Below are 23150 nucleotides of genomic sequence, written 5' to 3'. Positions count from 1 at the left end.
ATTTCCGAACGTTCACGAATACAAATGAAGGAACATGGGCTCTCTTCATGTTAGTTTGTTTAACTAATCGAACTTCCCACCGAACGATTTACGACCTGTTCGCTGAATGGTCGGTTCATTTACAACCCTAGACAAATACGACTATGGGTGTAATGGAATCAAGTTGTCCGTAAACGACTCAAAATCGGCTTGCTTAAAACTTAAATCAAGCTGAGCTTAAACAAGCTCAAACCCTAGCTCACGCCTATAAACAGCCCTTCAGAAAAAAAACAATGTTTACTTCATCGTGAAATGGAAACCCTAGAACAACAAGATGATCAATTCCCAAGTGACATCACCGTAGAAATACTCTCCAGACTCCCCGTCAAATCCATCCTCCGATTCCGATCAGTATCCAAGCCATGGCTCTCTTACATCTCCGACCCATCATTCACCAAACTCCACCTCACTCGCTCCACCCGCACCGCCTTATTCATTTCCGCTTACGACGCCTCCACCCACAAGACCCACCTCCTATCCGCCTCTCACGACGGAACCCTCACCCACCTCACCACACTCGAAACAGATTACTCCGATCAGTACTTCACCACTGACCCCGTACACTTGCATGGCCTTGTTAGTTTCACTTGCATTAAAGAAACCTCACCCAGCCAGTGCACGTATAACGCGTTCGTCGTTAACCCGACCACGCGTAAGCTTTTTAAACTATACCTGGATTTTTAACTAATAATAACGTGGATGTGCATTACTTGTATGGGTTGGATGAGTCTAAAAACGAACATAAGATTTTGATCATTAGGAAGCTTTACGAGCCGTGTATTCGAGTAGAGGTTATGATTTTCTCTATGTCAGATCGTTCGTGGAGAACCATAGAAGTGGACCCTCCTCTCGGTTTCAACTGGGATCGTTTTAGCTTCTACTCAGCTTGTGTCATGAGTGTTTGTGTCAATAGTGTAGTGCATCTATTGCTTGAAGATGGCCCTTACGCTTACGATATTTTGGCGTTTGACTTGGTGACGGAGAAGTTTTCGATCATCAACACTCCTGAAGATGTAATGCCGTATCCGGAAGACGATCCTTACATTAACGATGTCAATGGTTTTGTTGGTGTTGTATGTCATGATCGTACGTGGGAGAACAAGGAGATGCATAGTTGGATATTGCAAGACTATGAAAACCGTGTTTGGGTCAGAGAAGTCGTTAAGTACCCCGAGCATATGATGTGTTGCCCTTATCCTATCGATTTTGTTAATATGGACGAGCTTATATTGTCCTCGGAGAGCAAGTTGTCTGGTGATGTTTTAAGTGTACCTGTCTATAACAAGAAGGGTAGGTGTTTGAAATCGTTGCGATTCACTTTAGGTCATCAGTATCGGTTTCTGTTGTCAAGAACGCTGAAGTTCATGGAGATCAAGTGTTATGTTGAAAGCATGGCGCCTTTATAGAGGAACAGGACAACACTTGATGATCTGATCCAATACAAGTTCTTTCATGGGCAAATGTTGTTTGTAGTTCAGGTTTGATGTATGTTTAAATGGAGTTTCTTATATTAATAGTGTTTTACCTATCAACTTCTTTGGATCTTGTGTTTCTATACAAGTTTTGCTAAACCGTAAAACCATTTTAAATCGTGTTATGTTAGGATTGTTTGTATACTTTTATACAAAAATCAGAAATATGCAGTGTTGATCATCAAAACTAATGCATTCACCTATACTGAGTGGAAGGGAATTAGTCTTCTATTTTAATTAATATTGATAATCTTTTTGGCTATAAGATGTAATATAACTTAAACTTGAGTTTAAATATTGGAAATCAACAGTTTATACATCATAAAAGTGATCTGTGCACTACTTTTATTGAGCTTCTGCTGATAAATAGTATAATTAGGCAGATATAGCTTGATTATAGGTCTTGCCCCTAATGTTTATTTATTTATTTTTATTTTTTTTTTGAGGAACCAACGAGCCAAAAAAAAATGTTTAAGCTATTTAATTAACCAGGTCGAATTCTAATTGATTGTTTAACCCTTTTGTAATTCAATGGCTTCAGATACTTTTGACTTGGGTCCAAATAGGATTATGTTAATATAAATATAATCGTATGTTGGATTGTTGGTTTCTCTTTTTTAACGGATCGATGTAGTATAAAGTCTGAGAACGACTGTTGACTTCTTTAAGCAGGGCCAGCGGGATGTTATACAAAAAATGATATAAAATCTCGGCGTTTTGCTTTGATTTTTACCATGTGATTATTTGTGTAATGAATTTGCAGGCACCGGTTTTAGAACGTAGCTTTTCCTTAAAAACAGACTTTTGTGTTTCTAAACAAGTTTTACTAAACTGTAAACCAAAATGTTTTAAAATTGTGTTATGTTTTGAAGGATTGTTTGTATGTTTTTCTGCAAAAGGATTTCAGAAAATCAGAAATATGAAGTTTGAAAGCTCGGTTATAAAGCTAAATAAACATTATTAGGATGTTTCAAATCAGAATTTTGTAGTGAAAATAGCTGATCAAAAGCTCTCCACCTGTTAATTGCCAAAAACTATCACAGTAGAAGCAGGAATATGTGATGTTTTTAACGTCTGATTCACTTAACATGTGGTATTCAAATGTCCTTTAAACTATCATCTTTATACGTAAATGTAACTGTTTATTGACTACAAGAATAATTTGTTTCTATGAGGCTTTGTTCAATTACACAAATGCAAAAGAACCGTTAACTGCTATTTCGTTTCTCCCATAGACCGATTACTATTATTAAAATTTTTTAATTGTAATTGATTTTACATGGCAAGTTTTTTCATTTTACTTCACACACTTCTCACGTTAAAAATTATTGCTCGTATTTGATCTTGACAGCGATGCTATATATATAAGATTATATTTATGAACAGTCATTTCTTTAATTTAATGCAGGCATATGTTTTTATAAGAAACATTTTTCTAAGACCGCAAAGCCAAACCATAAAACCGTAAAATTGTCAGTTGTCTAAGTCGGTTGGCTAAGTGGCTTCAACAGAGGTTCCAACGGGTGTACAGTCAGCGTTCAGTGCAGCATGAATCCAAGTAAAGAATAAAGTAAACTAGTATTTTATACATTGTAACTTTCAAAACTTTTATAAAAGCATCTTGAACTTCTTTGTGTATCCAATTCCCAACAAAAAGTGGCCTACAGTTGAAGCCAATATAAGAACAGAGAACTTATTCTAGTATAATTAGGTGGATTCAAACTTTTTTCCAAATCTCATGGAGGAGATAAAAGCATGGTGAAACATCACGGGGGAGTTGGTTTTCAAGAAAACGATTTTGGTATCAAAACTCACGGGTCAAACAGATTTGGCTTGAAATCTCACGAGGGTGGGGTTAGACATATAACACGTGGCATAATATTAGTGGCTAGCGAAAACTCACGGCACGAACACAAATGTAACGGCCCTGTGAGTTTTCAATGGCTCATTATGAGATTTTTCAAAAAATTTTGCCTAAATTAGAAATCTCTCTCCTCATTTGACATATTTTGAGAATTTTCCCACAGATTGGGTTCAAAGGCATTTCGGATTCAATAGTTTTGAGGCGTACCTAATAAGTAAATCATTTTTCACTTTAATCACCATAAAATCCAAATGGCTACATTACATAGTGTGCATGTTCTGCTAATATTTTATAAAAGTTAAACATGCAAGTATGAATTTTCATAAAATTTATTCACTAATATAAACTACCTAGATAGCTAGCTAACATTTTATAAAATGTTTACATTTAATTAATTTGTACAAGCTAACTGGTTAACTGATTTCTAACTGGAAACCTAACTGGTTAGTAACCGGTCCACCACTAACCGGTTTATACCCGGTTCTAACCGCTAGTTAGAAATCGGTTTTTATTATTGATTTCCATAACCGGTTAACCGATTTTTCTTATTTAAAAAAACAGTTTTTTTGCCGGTTATTCACATGTTAACCAGTTCGGTTATACCGGGTAGGGGTTTCTTGTCTCAAAACCAGTTAGTACCCAACCCGATTAACTAGTCTAACCGGTTATTTCCCGCCAAACAATTAGCCAGTTAGAAAATTAACCGGTTATTGGTTAACCGGAATGTGCACCTCTAGGCCGAACATCTTTATCGGGTTGGGCCAAGTGATCTAAGCGTGGAACTGGACTTGTGTTGGTATGCTCTCCTACGTGTTTGGGTGTTGGGCCTAAAACGTGTTAATTATAATTGGGCAGGATCCACTTCTGATGTCACTGGGCTGGATCACTAGTTAGTCATATTAGATTATTAGCCAACATAGAATATAGTTTGAGGCTTTGAACTTGGCCCGTTACACATTAACAAATGTTAACGTTTGGTGCTAGCAAATGGTTTCAATTTCAAACCATACTAAAACAAGTGAAAAAGTATGTAGTTTGTTAACTCTATTAGTTTTGTTAACTTACCTTCTATACACATTGATTACCAATTACCACGGGGGTTAAAGGGGTCATGAAAAGAGGGAAAAGTTATTTAAGATTTATTGTCGACGGTAAAGTGACGATAAACGACTCCTAACAACTTGTTTAAGATGCATATATTGCGATAAACGAGTCCAGTCAGCTTGCTTAAGATGTATATATGATGCTTGTTACGTATTTCAATATATACATACAAATCACGCCAATGTTAAAAATAAAATCCAATCCAATCAAATTAGAATAAAATAATCAACTTGTCCAATTGTAACACAATAAAAGTCCAAATTATCTAGAGGCAGTACAATAATTATTACATAAAATTATATCTTAACTTTGAGAAAAGTTGTCATAACAATTAGAATCTCTTTTTCATATGACAAGAGATCCTAATTGTTATGACAACTTGCCATAACATTGACCCTACATCAAGATTCAACCCCATTTATACATCTCCCTACAAAATCCATGTCCAAAACAAAACAAAGCGAAAACTATCAATTTCAAGAATCCAAAAATTAATCAACAAATGTTAACCCTCTCGTTATATATTGCAAAAAAGAGAATGACATAGTATCCCCAAATTGAATTGATTTCGACATAAGCGCCTGTTTAACCGTATCGCGCGTACTGTTCCTAAAACCCCTAGAAACGACAAGAGACGTGTTACAAACCCAAGGAGCCTGAACCGTAAACGCAAAACCCGAGACACTTACAAAATCATCTAATAACACCTTCTTATATGCCTTGCATACTTGAGACACATACTTACCCATTGGCAATAAAGATTCACCCTCAATATCATTATCCGAATGAAGATTCACCACAACCGTTCCGTGGTCCGGATGAACCCGGTCCCCCAAGGCTTTGAGGAAAACAGAATCCGGGTCCCACAGCGGGCGGGGAAATACATCGTCACCATCATACGCATCCACAAAAACCATGTCATAGATGCTGGTACTTTCGGTTATGAACTGTTGGGCATCGGATTCGTGTAAGAATAGCCTTTCGTGAATCCCATTCCATAAAACTTGATCTATTAGACTCGGTTTCGAGTGTGAACGCACCCCGTGTTTTTTCATTATAGAGTAAGATGGAAAACCCATTGCTTGGGTTGAAGCGGCAATAACTACCGGGTCAACTTCTACTATGTCGATTATGGCGCCTGTCAAATATTCATATCAGATAAAAATGTCCGTTAAATTTGACAAAATGAAGCAATAAACTGCAAACCACCCATGAAAATTGGCTGCGTCATTTTACAAACATCATAACAATAGGATGTGGCGAATTGGGCAGATTCGATAACGGGTCAACCGAGTTTTTAGTGTGCGTTAAAATGGGTCACTCCTGATCAACCCAAAACACCTTTTCCAACTTTGTGAACCTTTTTTTAAACTATAAGTGTGACAAATGCGACCAAGGGTGTAAACGAGCCAAGCCACTCATGAGCTACTCAAAATTGGCTCGCTAAAAGCTTGAATCAAGCCAAGCTTAAACGAGCCCAAACCTAAAAATAAGCTTGTCATATAAACAAGCTCAACCTGGCTATTGAGCCTAAACGGGCCTATTGTTTATATATATTTTTTATTTATATATAATATATATTAGGTTATATACAACTGTTAATTAGAAAATAAATCAATTAAAAACTTATATAAATATTAATGAATAATAAGCGAGCCGAACTCGACCTTGAAAAAACTACCCACGAGCCGAGCTTGAGCTCTTGTAAGTTAACCGAGTAAAGCTCCAGCTTAGTTGAGTCCGGGCTCGGCTCAACTCGTTTACAATGGTATATGCGACTGATATAACTTTATCATTTCAAGAATAATATAACTCCTGGATAAAATAATATAGACGATTTTCAGCCCGTTTGACCTTTTTTCTTCTAAGCTAAATTATTTACCCGTTTGACTCAAAGAAGAGTGCTAATCAACAAGGATTAAGTACAAAGTCATGCCAAATATGTAAATTGTCAAAGTACATCTAAAAGCAAATTATATATCAGTATAATACTACTACATCCCATTAATTAATATACTATTAATTACTATTACATAACTCACCTGGAACTTTACGGGCCAAAAATAACGGTAAGCTTCCACCACCATGACCAATACACAAAATCTTCATACAAGTCTTCCCATAAACCGAACTTAGCATATCACAGTTACATGATAGGGAAGTCAGTCCAGCAGATATCATACTTCGAAGATCTGCAATAAATGCGTAACATTAACAGCAAAGTAAAAAACAAATCACACGTGGCAAATTTGATATAAATTACATGGAGCAGCCAAACAACTCGGCTGCTGCATTAAGAATATAGATCCAGGATCTGATTCATGATAAGCTGCCATGACTTTAGCTGTGCTTTGGCGGGTATCGTCATTAAACCGAAGCGTACGCCACTGATACCCGAGAATTCTAAACAAGCCGTTTTTAAAAGTGTTTGGATGTAAGCCATGTAACTCTGCGTAGCGTTGACGAAGCACATCCTCAGTTTGGTGCCAATCACTTTGACTCTGTAACAATTACAACAAGATTTAGACGACAAGATTTCATATAAATGACGGTGAATTGGTACTAATTGAGAAATTAATTTAATAATAAAAACATACAGGTCTGGAAGAATGAGAAGCAACAACAGAAACGACGCCGTTGCCCTTGTCGGAAAGAGAACGGAAGACCGTGTTACTAGTGTCGTTATCGTCCCACCATTCCGATGAGTAAAGCCAATCGCCTTCATCCAACATTCGACGAGGATTCGAGCTGAACCACCGACGAATGTTTTTGGTTGATGATGCTAAATTCAATCCACTCCTCTTCTTCAAAATCATCATCATAATGTTAAACCCTAAACCCTGATCAGCGTTATTTCAAGGTATTTTAAGTAATTGGGCTTCAACTTAGGCTTTGAGCGTATTTAAACTCAATTTGATTTTTGTCTCTTAACAAACCATCTTTAGTAGTTTGTAAGTGACTCGTTTAAATCCTTACCAAAAAGATATACTAACTAAAAGATATATTGTCAATGGCCCATGGTGAGGGAAATGACTCACCTTATGTATTTTTTGTTTATTAAGTGAGTTAATTTGGATCATTTAAATTACTGATAAAGTTAACATAGGTTGCTCATGTAAAACTTTATAACTTAAAACAACTTCAGTGGATCGTCACCACCCATCGCAGCCTCGTGTAGTTCTTCATCGCCTAACCACTGTTATCGTGTAGCCACCACAATAACCATCCCAAGGCAACTACTACCGTTATAACTTATAATCATTTGTCATTGCCATGACATGCAACGTCGTCGATGACACCATCACCTTCGCTTGTGCCATAACCATTGTCCCCCGCGGGCCCACCTCTATACACACCCTTGAAATATTACAAAACCTTGACCCTTATACCAAATTACTCAATGAATATGAAACTGGCCAAGCTCTCTTATTCAATGAGCATTCTCAATATTATGTCTTGAAGAGGACTAAAACCTCCATACTCTCTAGCACGAGATGTGGAGTCTCGCGTATCTACCATTTCACCACCAAGGCATCTTGAAATTGAATCATATTGCATGAATATGATATCTTTCTAGTGTGATGCATGGAATAGTGAAGTGTTGAACGGTTATGATATATATGAAAAAAAAAAAAACATAGTCCTTTCAACATAATGTTCTTTTTACCCGTGATTTCATGAAATTATTTAGATATAACTACAAACTTATTAATACTCAAACAAAAAAACATTATTACTTAATTATATTTTTTCCTATTTTTTCCTAACATTAATTTCAACAAGTTGTTAAGTGAAACAAATTAAATGTATAAACATGTTGTTTTTGGTTTTTTTTTCAAAGACCAACCAACTTTTTGATATATGTAAAGATGGGGCTGTTTGGCAAGTGCTGAACCATTAAGTGCTGAATGATTAAGAGGTGTGAATGATTAAGAGGCTCTGAGCCAATAAGTGTTGAACCAGTAAAGTGTTGTTTCGTTGGATCTCTGAATGACTGCATAATGACTATTTTACCCCTCTAAAATATTTCGTGAAGAACCCAACAAACTACCATAATACTTATTTTTCCATTGAAACCCAATATATACGCAAAATATATACGTAAAAATGAAAACAATGTACATAAAAGTTTCAAAGATACAAAAATTCAGAGTACCACAAATATAAATGTTTAAAAATGAACATAATACACAATAACTAAACCGGCGTCTTCATTCTTGCAGCCCGAACGATGTCTTCATACTTCTACAACGCCCAATCTTAAAAAACTTGATCATCTTGGCACTCGCATTCAAAACTTTACCTATAGTCGCCTCGTTTGTCTGCATGACTCGAACACTTTCATAAATTACCTACACATTATCACCATGAAAGATTAGCCATATCTAAGTGATGACTCATAATTATATTCAATTGTATGATTAATTAATTATATTTGTTTTGTGATCATCCACTTGGCTCGTTTACCTCTAAGCTTCGAAGCACCTATCTTGATAAAATGTCAACTTTCAATACTAGAACACACAAGACAGATCTGTAAATCACCCAGCCATTGGTATTCTTCACTTATTGTTCATTTACTCATTTCAAGTTTCTTTATAAAAAAAAATATAGCATGACATAGTTTAATCTTATAAAATCCCAATTTTAGTGTTGCACATTCTGTGCAGCACCTGTTCCCTATGGATTTTGACACCCTTACGACCTGAATTACTTCAACATGATCAAAGGTAAAATATAGTAGACTCGGAAAGCTTTTTAACCATATATAATACACATTTATCCGAGATACGATTGATTTTATATAAATTCGAGAAAAACAAGTCAGCAGTGTAATTTTTGGCCATCAGCTTTGCTGAACTATAGGTAAAGCTACAGAAGTCAGCCATTTTACCCCACTTAATATCCAAATCAGCTTTTTATATCTTAATATGAAATGCAGTAAACTGAAAGGGCTTTTTAACCATATAAGATACGCACTTATTAGATTTTTCTGCGATTTTATACAAAATTTTAAAGACAGACCAGTAACGAGATTAGCTGCGCATCAGCTTTGTTTTTGTTTTCAAATTCAATTCAAAACACAGTTTTATACCCTTTCTGGTGACATCAATATCCATACTCCGGTTTACACTTATATAAGCTTCATTAAAACCACAACTCAACTGGGAATTACCACTTTTATGATTAAAGACACTACACCAACAATTAACAATACAATTTGATTCATAATTCCTCATAACTACATTATATTAGTTATTCTAAGCATAAAGTTCAAACTCGTGCCCCAATTCCATCCCAAATATCATTTTAACTTAAATCTGAGTTTCAAAAATGATAAACATGAGTTGAATATAAATAATTTAATCCTACAGTCATAACTCATAACTAAGCAACAATCAGCAAGATTTCAAGGTTTTATTCTCTGATTTCAACTTCAAAATTATTTCAATAATATCATTACATACAAGAATTAGGGTTTATGGGAAAAAATCACACCTTGTGTTCTACTAGCAGAGAAGAGAACGATTTCATAGCTTTAGAAGTTATCTTAATTTGACCATGCATCCACTCTGACCCGATTAAACTGAATCGATTGAACCAAACAATAAAAAAATGGATTAAACAGAATTCTATTACATAGAAATCAGAAATCGATTAAATCTATCAATCGAGGAAGGAATATAAATCGACGGAATCAGAATTAGATATTGAACCTGGTTAGCTACATCGACGGGGCAAAAAAGAGATGTGGATTCGGGTCCGGCAGCGGTGGTGGTCGATGGTGCGAAGGTGTAGAGAGCTGACGAAGATGGTGGCCGGTGGTGGACTAAAACCTCCATACTCTCTAGCACGAGATGTGGAGTCTCGCGTATCTACCATTTCACCACCAAGGCATCTTGAAATTGAATCATATTGCATGAACATGATATCTTTCTAGTGTGACGCATGGAATAGTGAAGTGTTGAAGTATTTCTATTGATCGGTTATGACATATATGAAAAAAAAAACATAGTCCTTTCAACATAATGTTGTTTTTACCCGTGATTCCATGAAATTGTTTAGATATAACTACAAACTTATTAATACTCAAACAAACAAACATTATTACTTTTATTATATTTTTTCCTTTTTTTTCCTAACATTAATTTCAACAAGTTGTTAAGTGAAACAAATTAAATGTATAAACATGTTGTTTTTGGTTTTTTTTTTCAAAGACCAACCAACTTTTTGATATATGTAAAGATGTCCAGCCAGACCTAGACATATAGCCACCAAAAAGAACACCAAATCACCGGCTCAAACTATGAACATTTTACAACCGAAAACCCCTCAAATTCTCCCAAGATAAGCTAGTAGCATGTTTCGATCGACTCTTTATTCACAACCTCCCGTTAAATAAGTATCTTTGTAGCCTTCCAAACACATCATATCGTATCTAGCTAGTTTCCTATAAACCCATTTTAATCATCAATAATTGAAAAGCAAATTAAAATCCAAATTCAAAAACAGCATAAAAATAAAAAATGTAAGAAAATTGATTTGGTATAACATTGCCTCCATGACCCCATCTTATCATCTCACTCAACTTCACATCCAATTGGATATCTTTAGTCCACGTCACTACATATATCTAAAAAGCGATGGCATTTACCGATCATCAAATCAACCACAACCACAACCACAACCACAACCACAACCACTAGCTAAGCAAACTATCCCAACCACCGGATCAGACAGGCAGACACCATGGCTGCTACAACCGCCACCGCCACCGCCACCGCCGCCATCAGCTCTCCGTTCTCCTTAAAATCAAAACCATGGCCTTCCGATCCCATGCTTCTTACATTAAAATCCACAACACCCATCTTGCAAATCTCAACATCATCACCTCTATCTCGTGTAAGAATCGAACCAATACCCATGTCCGGCAAGTGGCCGGCGATGAGGGTGTCGGCGTCGGTGGCTCAAGAAGAAGCGGCGGTGTCGGTGACGGAGGAGGTGGAGGAGACGGTGGCCGTTAAGGAAGAAGAACCAGTCTCCGGTGACGGAGGAGATCAGTCTCCGACCGACAGTAGCTCTGTAAATACAAAGCTGTATTTTGGGAATTTGCCGTATCTATGTGACAGTGCTCAGCTCGCCGGAATAATTCAAGATTACGGCAGCCCGGAGCTTGTTGAGGTAATTTCTTCATAATTATTATTTACATATATGATTCTTTCATCAACATTAGAAAACGTCAATCTTTTGTGTACTAGTTAAGAGTGTAAACACTAAAACCTGTAATGTTTTTATTTATTTCAAAGCATTAGCTCTAATCCAAACAAACTTAATGTTGTGTAACCGAAACATGACCTGGTTAACTCATTTATCTAAATGGGTCAAACGTGTTGGCTAAGTGATAATCAAGTTGTAAACATGTTAGTTGAGTTGGTGGGCCGCAAAAGAATAGGTTTAAAGGGTTAGTGGTCGGCTGCCCGATTGCTTAACTAAACATGTTGATGAGTCGACCTGTTTAACTAAACGGGTTAGAAATGTCAACAGAAACACAACCGTTCAATTAAACATGTCAACCTGAACACAACCATTTTGTTTTATTAAACCAATACCTGATTATTTTCGTGTCGTGTTCAAGTTGTGTTTCTTGTCATGTAGGAATTGTCACCCTTCGTTGTATACAAAAGTTTTATTGGGAAAAAAGTACATAAAGAATAACGGGATTTGATGTGTTGATTCACCAGGTACTCTACAACAGGGAAACCGGTAAAAGCAGAGGCTTTGCATTTGTGACCATGAGTAGTGTTGAAGATTGCAAAGCGGTTATCGAAAACCTTGATAGACGGGTATGTTTCCCTTAAAACCGTTAATTTCAAGCCCGTTTCTTGTAACTCTGTTTATTTGTGTCACGCTTTATATCAAACGGGTCAAATGGGATACAAATAGCCCAAAGTCCTATATCTAGGATTTAGATTGTTACTGCAATAACATAGATTTGTCGTCATAATTACCCATTTATTAACTACAAAAAAAAATTAAAACAAGGACTAAAAAATGTTTGGGCTAGACCGACTGACTGACCCGTCCCATTTTGACTCGTACCAGGTAACTAGACCGACCCATTTTAACCCGGGCCCATTTTGACCTCTTACCCAACATGTTTGAATGTTTACAGGAATATGGTGGTAGAACATTAAGAGTAAACTTCTCAGACAAGCCAAAGCCAAAAGAGCCATTGTATCCCGAAACCGAGTTCAAACTTTTTGTTGGAAATCTTTCATGGTCGGTTACCTCCGAGAGTCTAACGGAACTGTTTAGTGAACATGGAAATGTGGTTGGAGCACGAGTTCTGTACGATGGAGAAACCGGAAGGTCTCGTGGTTATGGGTTTGTGAGTTACTACACAAAAGCCGAAATGGAGACGGCACTTCAAGTTCTCAACGGAGCGGTAATAACTAATAACTTTAGCTAACCCCTAGGGGTCTAAACGAGTTAAGCTGCTTGTGAGTTGCTCGTGATCACCTTGCTTAAAGCTTGAATTGAGTCAAGCTTAAACGAGCCCGAACTTAAAAATAAGGTTGTTTAATAAATGAGTCTAAGCTCGAGCTTCAATTATCAAGTTCAAGCAAGCTCGCGAGCAACGGGCCTATTAATTAGATAGTTACAATTTAGTATACAAAATGTATATTTTTATAATTATTATAAATACTTATAAAACTATGATGAAAAATAACTAAATAATATATATTATTGTATATATAATAAATTACGATAAAAAATATATATCAATCAATCAATCAAACCTAGTAAGAGCGATTTAAAATTAAATAAATAAAAATGTATATAAATTATTTAATAAATAATAAACCAGCCAAGCTCAAGCTTGAAAACCTACTCACAAGCTGGTTGTAAGTTAAAAGAGCCGAGCTCAAGCCTAGTCAAGCTCGGGCTTGGCTTGGCTCTGCTCGTTTACACTCTACGCATAATGTCTCGACTTTTCGTAAGTAATGACGGTTGTGTGGTGTTTTAACAGGAGCTAGAAGGACGGTCGATACGTGTTAGCTTAGCACAAGGAAAGAAGCAGTAAGAGTCTCAAGATTCAAGATTTTATAGTGCAAGCATGTTTAGATAGAGGGGTCCAGTTGATCTGTTGTGTGGCTAGTACTCACTATCGATGCGCGCACTGCATACCGTTAGCATTGTACTAAGAAATTAATCAGGAGCCATGTTTGCAATGGGAATAACAGTTTGCTTAGGTGGTCAAGTCAAGTTTGGGTTATGATGCTAGATTTGTACGTGTGACACAAAACTAGAAACATTATAGGCATTATTTTGGAGCATTAACTTTCATGGATGATACATCCAAAGGTTCAACAAGGTGCATTTACCTTACAAAAGTAAACCAAATTTATGATGGTGTCACCAGCATATAGAAAGACATTCAGAAAGACGCATGCATCAGGGACCGATAAGTGAACTGCAGCATGGAAATAAAATGAGCCAAGAAAAATAAGACATCTTAATAAATATGATACTAATGTCTAATAATCAAGCTAATGTCATACAATCAAGCCTGTATGGATTTCAAAGTATAAGTAACAAAAGACAGATACAAATAAAATGAGAAAGAAAGGGAAAATTTAGACATTACAGATCGAATAAAACTATTACATCAGGCCCCTTTTGAAGATACGTTCTAATCTTGCAGGATATTGTAAAATTATTGTAAAGCATTAGGCTGAGTCTTAGGGGGTAGAAAGATGCGCCAAAGGGGTAGAGCCAATGCCGTGTGGAGCATCGTTTCGAGCAAAATTAAGTATTTCTTGCTAGTTATACACAACTAAATATATTTTATCGGTATAGTTTGTTTCCGGTGAGGAGACATCGAAATGAGCTAAAATTAAGTATTTTGATACTTTCAATATGTAATAAATGAATTTATAGTTTACTAACCCATACAAAAGTTTTGGTTAATCGTATTGAGGTCGGGAACGTAATACAACAATGTCACGGATCTTGTGATACTTATTTTGAAGACTTGGTGCTACAAGTCACACATGAAGATAATGCATTATTACTTGACAGTTGACACAAGGAATTATGTGCTTGAAGATCAAGTGACGAATTGTTAACTACAAAAGTCGTAGATAAACTTTCGCAAAAGAACATAACTCATTAACTCATCACTTAAAGGATGTATAAACGAGGGGGAATATTATACGCATGTTGCACTATTTTTTCCTTAGCATGGTTTTGTCCCATAAGTTTTTCCGGTACGGGTTTTAACAAGACAACATCTTATAGTTATGCATATTCAATTGATAACTAAGGAGGAGTTTCATGAATAATATTTAAATGGTTATCAAATATAGCCTTGATGAGTTGGTGGTTGAATACTAATAGTTATTAATCCAAAACCAAATTAAAAACTAAACCGGCTTCAAAGTAAATCTATTAATCCATGATCCCACGATCACTCCCATTCGGCAATTAACTATAGTTTAGACGAAGCACAAAACCCCCAAAACTGTACATCTTCTTCAACAACACTCCAAAATGGTGAACACAAGATCCAAAACCAACAACAAAATGATCGATAAGTACCAATCCGGAACACGAATCACTTCCAGCGAAGACCTCATATCCGAAATCCTTTTCCGCCTCCCAGTTACCTCCATCCAACTAAACATTGGCGGTTGCTTTTAACTCACAGACATTTCACCAACCGGTATGATAATATTAACTTTTCAAACGCTCCCGGTCTAACCCACCCGTACAATAGTAACAACCTCTCAAAATCTCTTGGCGATATTTATGTTCCTTATGGCATTGAAAACCGAAGCACTACTCCTCCTTTCACTAGTCTTGATTTCTACTTTAATGTGTCAGAATCGAGCAATCTTGTAACGGTTTATTACTTTGTTCCGCCTTTCACAATGGCGCTCGTGAATATTACGTTTTTAATCCCACCACCAAGCAACTGGCACTCATCCCATCCGTCCGCGTTGGTAAAAGTAAAAACATCTGTTCTATGGCTTTGGCTTTTCATCAAACAAATTGTGTGCACTTTAAAGTTGTTTGTATCCATGCCTTTGAGCCCGGCGGGGACTTGATTCAGATTCAAGTCTACTCGTCCGTATCGAGTCTTATGCAGTCTCTGCGCAGAATCCCAAGTTCCACGACCCGGTTTATTGGAATGGAGCTGTTTATTGGGCTTCCTTTTATCAACATAATTTATTTTACTTTAAGTTAGATGATGAAGAGTTACGATTGCTGCCGTTACCGGCGGAGATGATGTCTTACGAAACAAGTGTAATGTATTTGGGGGAATCAAGAGGTCATCTACATTTAATATTTTACACCGATGGCGAAGACCATGTTTTGCGTGTGAATGTGTACGAGATGCTGAGGGATCATTCGGGGTGGTTTGTCAAGTATCGACTACAACTTAATGAGCTTCTGCTTGATTTCCCGTGCTTGATCTCTCAATATGAGCGTCCGGGTGCTTTCGGGGAGATGGAACATCCATACCAGTGTGATTTTAAAGTCGTTGATGTGGTTAGAGGTAAAGAAGAAGAAGATACATTCTTGGTGCTGTTAACTCCCGCGAAGATGATATGGTACAATGTTCACGACAAGAGTTTTAAGGAGTTATATCATAAAAATCATTACTTCATTCATGTCTCAGGTTTTTATCGTTACATGGAAACCTTATTTTCTTTCTAGAGGACAGATAGGTTTCTTTATGTTTTATTATCATGGTGTTCGAATGTGTGTTTTGTGTTTGTTGAAAACTTTGTTTAAAACATTATCAGGTTATGCCAAGTTTTTTGTTCTAGAATTCATAGACATTAAGATGCCCATATGATGAGCAAGAAGCTGAAAGGCTTCTTGATTCTCTTATTTGACTCTTTAAAGTCAAACAATATATTCTTTGTATTTCAACCAATCTAAACAACTGTCAAAACAATATATTCTTTGTTTTCCCAAATTTACTAAAAAGACTTTCAAAATATGTTTTTTTTTGAAAGGCCGGTATATTAGGAACCGAAACAAGTGAAACAACCAAACAATTACAAAGGAAAGTGAACAAAATTGAACAACACCGTTCTTCCCAATCAACACCCGATCTTTGACTCCGATTCAAGACCCATACGAAAGAGGTTGCTTAAATATCCCTCACCACCCTGTCCACCAATACTGGTATATTTTTGAAGATTTTGACATTCCTCGTTCTCCAAATCAACCAACACGTCACCATATACATAGCTTGTATTAACATACATTCATCCTCCTTCCTTTTGAGCTTCACTGGATAATCTTGCAGCTCCTTTACCGAATCAAAGTCAGACAGGCCCGATACCTTAATCCAGCTGTGGATAATTGACCAAATTCATTTGGCCACACGACAATGTAACATTAAATGTTCCGATGATTCCGGGAATAAACCACATAGAACACAAATGTCATATCCAACGTGTATACCTCTAATTAATAATGCCCTTTTCGTAGATATTCTATCTAATAATAATCTCATATGAAACATTTACATTGATTGGTACCGACTTCAACCCGAAGTTCGTCTCGACCATCGGGTGCGTTACGTTATCGAGCTCCCATCTGTAAATACAAAGCAGTATTGTTGGAATTTGCCGTATCCCTGCGACAGTGCGCAGCTCGCCGAAATAACTCAAGATTACGGCAGCCCGGAGCTTGGTGAGGTGCTTAACTACTTATCCTTATAATTATTTGTTCCATTTCCCCCATATATGATATATCAATCTTGCATCAACTTTAGAAAACGTGAATCTTTTGTATATTAGCTTTATTATCATAAGAGTGTAAAACATGTAATGCTTTTATTCATGTCAAAACATTAACTCTAATCCACACAAACTTAATATCGTGTAACCCAATAATTAACTTGTTTAATACATTTATCTAAATGTGTCAAATGGGTTGGTGAGTGATAATCAAGTTGTAAACATGTTAATCGAGTTGGTGGGCTGTAAAAAGATGGGTTAAACAGGTTAGTTGTCGATTGATTAACTAAACATGTTGGCGGGACGATATGTCAACGCGAAACAACCGTTTAATTAAGCATGTCAACCTGCACGTGGCCCATTTGTTAAACGTGTTAGATATGCCAACCCAAAACCTAATTATTTTTGTGTCTGTGTTCAAGTCACATTTCGTGTCATGCCAGAAATTGTCACCTCTTTTTATATGCATCTTAAATTGAGAAATTACATAAAGAATTATGTGTTGATTTACCCGGTACTCTACAACAGAGGCTTTGCATTTAAGACCATGAGCAGTCGGGTATGTTTCCTTTAAAATCATTAATTTCAAGCCCGTTTCTTGTAACACTGTTTATTTGTGTCACATTACATCAAACGCGTCCAATGGGATACAAATAGCCCACAGTCTTTTTATGTCAAGGAATGAGATTATTACTAAAGTCTTTCATGGTCAGTTACCTCCAAGAGTCTAACGGAACTATTTTGTGAACATGGAAATGTGGTTGGAGCACGGGTTTTGTATGATGGAGAAACCGGTAGGTCTCGTGGTTATGGGTTTGTTAGTTACTACACAAAAGCCGAAATGGAGACAAGTTCTCAATGGAGTGGCAATAACTAATAACTTTTTAGCTAACCGTGACCCTTGCATGATTAAGGATGTACACGGGTTAAGCCGCTTGCGAGCTACTCGAGGTCGTTTCGCTTAAAGCTCGAATCAAGTTTACATTAAATGAGCTCGAGCTTAAAACTAGGCATATTTAATAAATAATCCCGGGCCCACGCTTGAGCTTCGATTATCAAGTTCAAATTGACTCACGACCTATTATTTAAATAGTTTTAATTTAGTATACTAAATGTGTATTTGTAATTTTAATTAACAATATTAATAAAATTATAATTATAATCAATATTACATTATAGACAACTTTGCGGTTGAATTTATGTGGGTTCATCGCCTGAATACTTCCGTTTCAGGCTACAATCAATTTCACTCCGGCCTTCCTTAATTGCAGCCGTTACAACACCCTCCTTCATTTGCTATTCTCAAATTTCAATTTTAGGGCTACCGACGCTATTAATCGCCACTTCAATTGTAGTCAATTCAATGGAACATTTATGGACTCAACTGATCGTCGATGTCAGTTTCTACACCTGCTTCATATATAAATCAATCCGAATTGGTTCTCAATATCATCCGATTAGGGCTGGGTAGTTATCGGCCTATTGAGTACCATGGCCAGCATTGGCATCTTAAGCTGATATATTAGTTTCATATTGTACCTTATCTTTTTTATGCAATTTGTGTGATTATATCGATTTGAAGAAAACTGTTAGTGTTAAAGTTTACCTATTTGTCAATTGTTAGTGTTTTGTTATTTCTATTAGAAAAACATTATGAGACAAAGTTTTAAAGGTTAAGCTGCAAACCCGCCGGGTCAATGATGGAAGAACATATTCAAATCATCTTTTTCCATTTTTATAGCCCTTAAATTGTTTCAAGGCATCGGTTCTCACAGGTTACACAGGTCAGCCGACAGGTTAGGACCGGAACTGACCTGGAACCGAATAACCTATTTTATGTGAATCGAAACCCGGACCAGAAAAACTATATTTGGGATCTTACTGGTCAATAAACTATTATTACCTTCATGTGTTTCTAATAATAATAATATGTGTTCAGTTTCATGCAACAAGAACTGTTTGCAAGACAAAACTCGTGATGTTAAGAACTTGTAATCAACTCCTTTGTCACTTGATCATTTTAATTAATGAAAAGTACTGTTCAATAAATAAAATGTGATTTGTTGTTGTAGAGGTAATCGTTTTTTAGGATTTAGAGAATTTTTATAGAAGCGACAAGAGACCTTGAGTTATAGCTTGAGCTTATTTCAATAGGGGATTGGATCATCAGTATATTATAGGTCTTTAATCCAAATTTGTGTTTTTACTACTTCTCATTTGTTTAATCACTTTTAAAGTACTTTGATCACGAATTTATTAAAGTTTGATCATGGTTCGATCCTGGATACCTTCATACAAGTTTCTTGACTGGACTTTGGTCAAACTCATTGTATGTTACACGTTATGCTAGCATTTGATATTTTATTACAATATGAACAATTTGACAAATTCTTAATTATATTCACAGGTATACATACAAACTGGGCCTAAAATTGTCTTAACAATACAATATGGAAAACACATATGGTTTAATAGTTAATTAGTACGTTTACTACTATATATTGTTACATCTCTAACAAGAATGTACATGCAGGACTAATGGAATGGTTTGAGCAAAACTTTAGTGTTGATGTTGCTGCTACAACCAGGATTATCTATGGAGGTATCTTTTATACTATTTTTTTTTTTCAAAAAATGCTTGGATACACTTTTGAAACTGCTGAACATTCACAATCAAATAATCAACGGTAACGAAATGTGTTACATGAGATGGTGTTTGGATATGCTTAGTTTTTGAAGTTCTGGCAGTTTTTTGCGTTATCTTTTCATTAATGTTTGTTTGTTTTTTTTTTGTTATTTCATGTCCATTCTTTATCAACCATCATGTTGTTCCTCAACTTGGTTTGTTTATGATTGAGTTTGGGTCCAAGGATCAAGTTATTTCCATTAAATCTTTGTCATCGTTGGGTCTAAACGAGTCATGTTAAAAAAATCAGACTGATTCCGCTCAGAATGGGTCGGGTCAATAACACAATATTGGTTCAAAGTAAAATTAGTTCAGGTCAAAACGAGCCTTTTTAAAAGCACATCAATTTGGTTAAACAAATAACAAGTTCAGGTTAAGGCATGCTATTTTAAAAAATACATCAACTTGGTTCGGGTGAAAACGAGTTCCATCACAAATAGAGCCAGGTAAAAAAAACTAACCATATGCAATTTATATATTTTATGCGCGAGGTTAAAAAACGTATCAATACTGTGGTTGTAGGTGTGGTGTCAACATGGTGAATACATAGGTAGAGGGGTCAACACGTTGTTGCTAGCTGCAGTCTGCAGAGCCATTGATGGTGGCGCAGGCTGCAACAGAAATGGTTTCGACGGGAGTGTTGTCGTTGGCAGTAGCGTTGGTGGTACATTCATTTATGGCTCTGGTACATTTGTTTCCCAAAATACTTTTTTTTTATTTATCAAATATCCTTTTCTTAATTATGATGTTATGATCTTATATTTTTGGCGGGACTTGCTTAACCTCCTGCAATAAATTCGCAGGTGTAATCAATGGATTGGTTTCGGGATTGAACGAACTCTTTGAATGATGGCTAAACCATATTCTCGCCGGAATACACTCATTAATTTTCCGGCTTGGCAACGTTCCCTCTACATATTCCTCCATTCATTTCTATTTGTACCGACAATTCCATTGACGTGTACATATGGGGTAAACAGTCGGGTTAGATTGATTGGAACACTTTTGGTAAAAAAATTGTAATGTTCTTAAAAACAATTTCTTGTCAATAATGATTACGATGATTATATAATAAAAAAAATCGGCGGGTGACTTTCCCGTTTCACCCGTTTTTTCTATTTGGTTTTATTTTTGTTTGACCTATTGGTGATGAATATAAGCCATATATACCCACTCATAAGTAAATGGTTCAGCGGAAACTTTTCTTGTACGGGTGGAAATGGTCGTCCGATATTGTTAACTTTTTATAAAAAGGTTGTTAGTGATGATTAGGTAGTTCATAAACAATATACATGTGTTGATGCTGTTTGTTTTATTTTGGCTAATGTGTAATGTACCATGGCAAATTATATAAGAAAAAAAAAACAAAATTAATTTAGAAAAACAAGGTGAAAGAACTGATGAACCAGAAACAAACGGATAATTTTACCTGTAATGATAAATTATCATGCACCTATTGCATAAATGAATGTATTTAAAACATATTAAACCGAAGACTAATCTGGTCAACGTGCAAAAATGAAAATTGGTTGCACATTTTAGTTTTCAGCTCCAACATCGATAACAAAGGGCATTTTCGGCATTTTTAAAGGTTTTTTTATAAATGGCTCTTTGCGGTTTGACCTCATACAGGTCATTAAGTCAAACTTACCAAATCAGTTTTAATGGGTCAAACAGTGATACTTGTTTGATGATTGCAACGTATTTAGGTTTGATATATTTTTTTACATTTTTGAGTGATCATATATACTTTTTTTTAAAAAAAATGTGTCTTTTATAAGATTGAAGAAATTAGTGGTTGCAGGAAAGACAAAATTTAAATATAGGAAATGCGGGTACCATAACAAACCGAAAAATACCGACCGAATTCCCGTTATGTCCCCGTCGCAACGCGCGGGCAATTTTACTAGTAATTATATTATATATATTATGTTCTATATGAAAACTGTAATTAAAATATATATAAAAGATAATTGAAAATATTAATAAAACAAATAAAAATGTATAACACATGATTAATAAATAATGAAAATGGCAAGCTCGAGCCTGAAAACTACTCATGTGCAGAGAGTTCAAGCTTTAGAAATAGAGTTCAAAACGAGGCAAGCATGATCTCAAGCTCAGTTAAACGAACCACACTCGGGCTTGGCTCAGCTCGGTTCGTTTACACCCCTTCGCTTGATGTCTCGATTTTTCGTAAATAATGACAGTTGTGTTGTGTCTTTAACAGGAGCTAGAAGGGCGGTCAATACGAGTTAGCCTAGCACAAGGAAAGAAGCAGTAAGAGTCCCAAGATTCAAGATTTCAAGTGCAGGCGCGATTAGATGGATGGAGCCAGTTGATCTGTTGTGTGGTTAGCATAGTGTTAGCATTGTACTAAAGTCCCTGTCTAGAGACAAATAAATTAATCAGGAGACATGTCTGCAATGGGAATAGCAGTTTGCTTAGGTAACGACCGTTATGTTCCTTGGTCAAGTTTGATTATGATGTTAGATTTGTACGTGTGACACGAAATTGGAAACATTATAGGCGTCATTTTAAAGTACAAACTTTCATGGATGATACATCCAAAAGTAGCCTATTTTATGATGGTGTCACCAGCATATAGACATTCAGAAAGAGACATGCATCATCAACAGATGAGTGAATTACAATATGGAAATACAATGAGACAAGAAAAATAAGACCTCTTAATGAATATGATATTAATGATCAAAGTTATGTCATACATTCAAGCATGTACCAATGAGTGCATCTTTGGTGTAAGATCCTAAAATCAAAATGAAATGAACTAAATACTGATTTCAGGTGGTAAGCAACTAAGCATAGTGGGAACACAATTATAAAAGAGAAACTTTAAGAAAAATTGATACATTTCAGATCGAATAAAACCATCAATTGAGTCCCCTTTCGTTGATAAGTTTGTTCGTGTTTGATTATCGATTGGGGCTTTACAACCTAGTTTTAACTTTTAACTAATTGCCTGTGTAAAACATTAAGTCCCACGTTTTTACCATCAAAGAAAAATAAATCAAAATTGCTAAAACCGAAAGAACTCCGAACTTAAAATCGGGGTTTAGATGGGGTTGACGAGTCACATAAAACGCCTATGGTGTTTGTAACATTCGACCCGCTTTACCATTTTCTTTCAGATTTCATGGATCCGTAACTTCTGATGGATATAAAGTTATGCAATTTTTTTTTCTGAAATGACAGTTGAGTCC

General features: G+C 35.9%; 3 protein-coding genes across 4 annotated transcripts; 2 read left to right on the top strand and 1 right to left on the bottom strand.

The window, feature by feature from the left end:
- Positions 1 to 291: 291 nt before the first annotated feature.
- LOC143553309 (putative F-box protein At5g62060) lies at positions 292 to 1683 on the top strand. The gene is made up of 2 exons (XM_077043331.1): positions 292 to 615; positions 708 to 1683. Exons 1-2 carry the CDS (start codon positions 292 to 294, stop codon positions 1443 to 1445), a joined length of 1062 nt encoding a protein of 353 aa, XP_076899446.1. The 3' UTR covers positions 1446 to 1683.
- A 3072-nt stretch (positions 1684 to 4755) lies between these two features.
- On the bottom strand, positions 4756 to 7224 carry LOC143553298 (uncharacterized). Its single transcript, XM_077043324.1, has 4 exons — positions 7077 to 7224; positions 6743 to 6980; positions 6522 to 6671; positions 4756 to 5617 (listed from the first exon to the last, which is right to left on the bottom strand). Exons 1-4 carry the CDS (start codon positions 7209 to 7211, stop codon positions 4971 to 4973), a joined length of 1170 nt encoding a protein of 389 aa, XP_076899439.1. The 5' UTR covers positions 7212 to 7224; the 3' UTR covers positions 4756 to 4970.
- A 3952-nt stretch (positions 7225 to 11176) lies between these two features.
- LOC143553315 (28 kDa ribonucleoprotein, chloroplastic-like) lies at positions 11177 to 22284 on the top strand. 2 transcript variants are annotated; one of them, XM_077043337.1, is made up of 4 exons: positions 11177 to 11661; positions 12222 to 12323; positions 12653 to 12925; positions 22157 to 22284. In XM_077043337.1, exons 1-4 carry the CDS (start codon positions 11230 to 11232, stop codon positions 22208 to 22210), a joined length of 861 nt encoding a protein of 286 aa, XP_076899452.1. In that variant the 5' UTR covers positions 11177 to 11229; the 3' UTR covers positions 22211 to 22284. The 2 variants fall into 2 exon arrangements, with proteins under 2 accessions (XP_076899452.1, XP_076899451.1); XM_077043336.1 differs by lacking the exon at positions 22157 to 22284 and adding an exon at positions 13511 to 13831.
- Positions 22285 to 23150: the final 866 nt, after the last annotated feature.

Source organism: Bidens hawaiensis, unplaced genomic scaffold, assembly GCF_021521415.1.
Source record: "Bidens hawaiensis isolate Kalapana, Puna unplaced genomic scaffold, B.hawaiensis_p1.1 tig00017165_1, whole genome shotgun sequence".
Lineage (NCBI taxonomy): Eukaryota > Viridiplantae > Streptophyta > Magnoliopsida > Asterales > Asteraceae > Bidens > Bidens hawaiensis.
This window is presented reverse-complemented; position numbering and strand designations above follow the sequence as displayed.

What these genes read in the sequence shown, in the direction of transcription:
- LOC143553298 (XM_077043324.1), bottom strand. Translation starts at nt 7,211, where the DNA reads ATGTTGGATGAAGGCGATTGGCTTTACTCATCGGAATGGTGGGACGAT. An exon ending in CTTCTCATTCTTCCAGACCT is followed by an intron (nt 6,981 to 7,076) that starts GTATGTTTTTAT and finishes TAATTGTTACAG; the next exon opens with AGTCAAAGTGATTGGCACCA. An exon ending in TTTGGCCCGTAAAGTTCCAG is followed by an intron (nt 5,618 to 6,521) that starts GTGAGTTATGTA and finishes AATATTTGACAG; the next exon opens with GCGCCATAATCGACATAGTA.
- LOC143553309 (XM_077043331.1), top strand. Translation starts at nt 292, where the DNA reads ATGGAAACCCTAGAACAACAAGATGATCAATTCCCAAGTGACATCACC. An exon ending in CCGTACACTTGCATGGCCTT is followed by an intron (nt 616 to 707) that starts GTTAGTTTCACT and finishes GCTTTTTAAACT; the next exon opens with ATACCTGGATTTTTAACTAA.
- LOC143553315 (XM_077043337.1), top strand. Translation starts at nt 11,230, where the DNA reads ATGGCTGCTACAACCGCCACCGCCACCGCCACCGCCGCCATCAGCTCT. An exon ending in GCAGCCCGGAGCTTGTTGAG is followed by an intron (nt 11,662 to 12,221) that starts GTAATTTCTTCA and finishes TTGATTCACCAG; the next exon opens with GTACTCTACAACAGGGAAAC. An exon ending in TCGAAAACCTTGATAGACGG is followed by an intron (nt 12,324 to 12,652) that starts GTATGTTTCCCT and finishes GAATGTTTACAG; the next exon opens with GAATATGGTGGTAGAACATT.